The sequence below is a fragment of the Pinus tabuliformis genome, chromosome 7 (assembly GCF_031772625.1).
Source record: "Pinus tabuliformis cultivar Carrire ecotype Pingquan chromosome 7, CPIR1, whole genome shotgun sequence".
In the NCBI taxonomy this organism is placed as follows: Eukaryota; Viridiplantae; Streptophyta; class Pinopsida; order Pinales; family Pinaceae; genus Pinus; species Pinus tabuliformis.
In genome coordinates, this window is record NC_142293.1 from 1926108042 (window position 1) to 1926113150 (window position 5109).

The 5109-nt window shown below is 42.9% G+C and overlaps 1 protein-coding gene across 1 annotated transcript; it reads left to right on the forward strand.

Moving 5' to 3' along the window:
* Positions 1-968: 968 nt before the first annotated feature.
* Positions 969-1901, forward strand: LOC149256215 (uncharacterized). Its single transcript, XM_089455268.1, has one exon. The coding sequence runs from the start codon at positions 969-971 to the stop codon at positions 1899-1901; it is 933 nt and encodes a 310-aa protein (XP_089311394.1).
* Positions 1902-5109: the final 3208 nt, after the last annotated feature.

Consider the following 5109-nt stretch of genomic DNA (forward strand, 5'->3'; position numbering starts at 1 on the left):
CTGATAGCATTGAGATGGAATATCATGATGAGGTTTGGGATCAGCCAATAGATTACGAACACATCCCTTTCAGATGCCGAAACTGTCATGAATACGGCCATTTATACAGGCAATGCCCGTTGAACAATGAGGGAGAAACAAAGAAAAACCAGGAGGAAGGGTCTGAGGGTTTTCAGCAGGTCACTAGAAGACGTAGGAAAAACAAGGAGGGCCCCAGATCGCAACCTCAGAGGAAACCAGCTCAAATGTCAAGCCAGAACAAATTTCAGGTACTACAGGAGGGTAGTGAGGATTATGAAGTAAATTTAGAGGATGATGAGGACCCTGGGAATAGCCCAATGGAAATAGTAAAGGAAGGTAAAGGAAAGGAAGTAGACCAAGGGAAAACTGATGGAGAACGAACAGAGAAGCAGCCGGAAGATACCGCAATGCAATCACAAATGGAGGTGGAGAACCAGACAGAAAATGAGGTTGAGGAAGAGAGAATAATGAAAAGGCTTCTTCAAGAATGGAAATACCTTGATAGAAGATTCATACCTGAAAAACAAAAACAGTTGTACAAGGAAGTATTTCAGAAATATAAGGAGAAAAAAGGAGAGAATATAGTCAAGCAGGTGATGACTGGAAATGATCAAGGGACAGAATCGATGGGAGTGGACAGCTCTGGCAAAAATAGTAGAAAGAGGGGTCGTAAGACAATGAATGAAACCATCCAAACGGTGGGAGAAGAGTTGATCAATTCAGGTAAAGTGATACCTCTGTCAGAGGTTTTTTTCCCCTCCTATCAAAAGTTTTAAATGATTGTTATCAACTGGAATATTAGAGGTTTAAACAGTAAGGGCAAACAAAGGTACATGAAAGACAAGTTGAAAAAAGAGAAACCTAGCATTATGATTTTGCAAGAGACTAAAATATCGACTCAACAGCTTGAGGGTATTATAGGAAAAAATAATCTTCATTACGAAGTGATGGGGTTGGATGCTATCGGATCTGCAGGCGGTATAGCAATTTTGTGGAACCCTAATGATATCATCCTGGATAGATGGACTAGTATGAGTAGAATCCTTACTGGTCAAGGTAGGATAGTGGGAACCAAGGAGCAGGTTGTTGTTTCAGGGGTTTATGGCCCCTCCTCCTTGGGTGAAAAAGAAAACTTCATAGCAAGCATGAAAGGTATCCGTAGACTGTATCCTAAAGCTGCCTGGATCATAGGGGGTGACTTTAACTTAATCAGATCCTTGGACGAGAAAAAAGGAGGGGTGAGGACGGTGGACCAAATCATGGATAGATTCAATGAGATGATAGAGGATTTAAGACTAGTCGACATTCAGACTATCAATGGGATCTTTACCTGGAATAACAGGAGAGGAGGTAAAAACCAAATCGCATCTAGGCTGGACAGATTCCTAGTTTCAGAAGATATTATGAATAAAGACATTTTTGTAGAAGCAAAGATTATACCCTCCTTGGGGTCTGATCACTGGCCGATTAGATTAGAGCTTGACATTAAAAAGAATCGTGGGAGGAGACCTTTTCGGTTTGAATCTTTCTGGTTGAGGGACCCAGAATTTATAAAGAAAGTCGAGGAATGGTGGCGACAGTCTTCTGTGCAAGGTAAAGGAAAAATGCATACGTTCCAATTAAAACTGAAAGAGCTGAAGGGTAAAATAAAAAAATGGAACAAAGAAGAGTTTGGAAACATCTTTGAGGATAAACAAAAACTAGAAGGAGAAATGGAAAGCATTCAGCAAAAGATGATTCTGGAAGGCAGGACAGAGGATAGCATCAACAAAGAAGGGGTCATCCTGGGGAAATTAGAAGAAAGACGAAAGCAGGAGGAGGTTCTATGGAGACAGAAATCTCGAAATAAAATGGCTAAGGGAGGGAGAACGAAACACTAAATTCTTCCATCAGGCAATGATTAAACATAGACAGAGGAACAGAATCCTATCCATGAAGGATAGGAATGGTAATAGAGTGGTGGAGCAAGAAGAGATAGAACAGGTTCTTGTGGATCACCATAAAGAAATATTGTCTGAACCACAGGTTGATAGATCTAGAGCCATTCAGGAAATCTGCTCGGCCATCCCCAGCCTTGTCACTGAAGACCAAAATAAGGCTCTAATGAGAGCTGCGACTCTTGAAGAGGTAGAAGAGACGGTGAAAGCAATGAAGAAGGGTACTGCCCCGGGACCAGATGGCTTCACGGTTGACTTTTACCAGGCGGGATGGCATTTCTTGGGGGGAGAGATCCTTGATCTGGTTGAAGAATCAAGAAGGAATCAAAAGGTGTGGCCAGCTCTCAACGCTACCTTTTTTGCTTTAATTCCTAAAGGTGAGAATTTAGAGGATGCAAATGGCTTTAGGCCAATAGCATTATGCAATGTCATTTACAAGATTGTAATGTCCCTGATAGCTAGGAGATTAAAACCCCTTCTAGACCAGCTTATATCTACAGAACAAACTGGTTTTGTTGAAGGGAGACAGATCCTTGATGGTCTGGTTGTAACTCAGGAAGTTTTGCACTCTCGTAAGGTTAAAAATCAAAAAGGCATGCTGATCAAGCTGGACCTGTCTAAGGCTTATGACCGATTGAATTGGAATTACCTGGGCAAAGTCCTAGAGAGCTTTGGGTTTAATAAGAGGTGGATTGCCTGGATCCATAATCTGATCTCCTCTCCGAATTTCTCCATCCTGGTCAATGGAACTCCAACGAAAACTTTTAATGCTTCTCGTGGAATTAGACAAGGAGATCCTCTATCCCCTTTTCTGTTCATCCTTGCAGCTGAAGTTTTGGGTTGCTTTATTAAACAAGAAAGAGAGGCAAACAGGTTGAAGGGTCTCAAGCTTTGGGGGAATCATCTGCCCTTAACCCACCAACAATTCGTGGATGACATTATGCTTTTTGGAGAACCAACAGTCAAAGAAGTCAGACATATCAGAAGAATTCTGGATCTCTTTGCGGAGGCATCTGGCTTGGAAATCAACAGGGACAAATTGTGTATCTTCATATTCAACACAACAGATCAGGTAAGAAACCATCTCACCAGACTTTTGGGCTTCAGACGAGGGGAATTACCTACGAGGTATTTAGGTAATCTTCTAGACCTTACCTCAAAAAAAATGAAGAATTGGCAGGGTGTCTTGGATAAATTGAACGCAAAGGTTGCAAACTGGGCCTTCAGAGCCTTAAACATTGCAGGTAGAATCGTCTTGGTGAAATCTGTCTTGCAAGCGATCCCAATTTATCCTCTTTCAATAATGGCCGCACCGGTAGGGGTTTGTATTAAAATTAGAGAAATCATAAGGAACTTTATATGGAGAGGATCCGACCAAAAAAAGAAGTGGGCTCTTGTATCCTGGGAACAGTTAACGAAGAGAAAGGAGAAAGGTGGCTTAGGGTTGAGAGACCCTGAAACTCTCAACAGGGTCCTGGGAGCCAAGTTGTGGTGGAGGTGGCTCCGAGGTGGCAATGATCTGTGGAAGATCATATGGAAGACGAAATATAACATGCCTGATTCAACGTTAGAGATCTTAAGGCAACAGGAAACGCCTAAAGGTTCTTCTATTTGGGACCTGGCTCGCTTGAACCGGGATCTGGTGGAAAATCATGCTTTCTGGGAGATCCGGAGAGGAGCAGAGGCAAATTTTTGGGAAGATAGGTGGCAACAGAGAGAAAGCCTGAGTAGAATCCAAGATCTTAATCAAATCCGAGCTAGAATAGAAGGGAACAAAACTAGTGTTCGAGACTACTGGAAAGCCCATGATGTGGAAGAAGGGTGGAGAGTTTGGATTGATCCAGTGGAATGGGACAGGGGGATTGAAGAAAACCTTCAAAACAAATACAAAAAAGAAGTTGGCTCCAGGAAAATTAGAGCTCGTGCTGGCCAGGATATCCTTAGGTGGGGTAATTCTATGAAGGGACTGTTTACCACCAAAGAAGCTTATTACCTATTTGATCCTCTGAATAGGGATGGTGGAAACCTGGATTGGAAAGTCGTTTGGGAAGATAAATGGTGGCCAAAAGTCTCTATTTTCATATGGTTGGCTACAAAAAACAAGATCCTAACCTGGGATAGGATCCAGAAAAAGGGCTTCCAGGGGCCTTCGATATGCTGTCTTTGTAATAAGGAAGGGGAAACCAGAGACCATCTTCTGATTAAGTGTCCTTTCACTAAGCATTTGTGGGTGAATATTAAGCAGACCTTCAATAAACCAGGATGGGTCATCAATGATTTTAATGATTTGGTCTTCAAATGGAACAAGGAGGCCTTTCAATGTCAGGTCGTTAAAAGAGCCTGGAACCTCATGCCCGGGTTTGTTATGTGGATGGTCTGGAAGGGGAGAAATCGGAGGATTTTTCAGAATATGTCAAAGGATCTGGAGACAACCTGGGTAAAAGTTGTAGAGCTCATGCGGGAAACGGTTCTGGTGGAGAAATGGTACGAGGATGATTGGAAGACAAATCAGGAGGAACAAGAAATTTTGAGAAAGTTAAACTTAAAACTGGAAATGGTCCATCACAAGCTATCCGTCCCCCAGGACATGAGGAGCCAGAGCCCCGACAAGTTCAGTCACCCCAGGGATACCTTTGTTAAGTTAAATTTCGATGGGGCTTCGAAAGGAACCCAGGAGAAGCAGGCTTCGGAGGCATCTTCAGAGACAGCAATAAACAGGTCAGATGGATATTCGCAGAAGCGGGAGGAGAGATGACTAATAATGAAGCTGAATTCTGGGCACTCCATCAAGGATTAAGGATTGCAGTTAGAAATGGTTATCCTAACCTGGAAATCTCGGGCGATTCTCAGATTGCAGTGGACATGGTGAGGAAATTAAATAATGGTAAAAGCTGGGAAAAGGCCACCAACAGTTGGAGAACTGCGGGTATCGTTCAGGATATTGCAGTTCTTTTAAAAAAGATTGACTATACGGTAGTAAGCCATGTCCGCAGGAAAGGTAACCAGGCGGCTGATTACCTGGCCAACTGGGGCAGCAGAGGGAGGGGTAACAGGATTGATCAACAATGGAAGGCTGTTTGTGGAAACAGCGAGTGGAATGAGTTGGCCGAGATAATTAAGTCGGACAATGACCAAGCCACGTAAGCACCTA

Excerpts from the sequence above, each read along its gene's own strand:
- LOC149256215 (XM_089455268.1), top strand. The coding sequence starts at position 969 with ATGGGGTTGGATGCTATCGGATCTGCAGGCGGTATAGCAATTTTGTGG.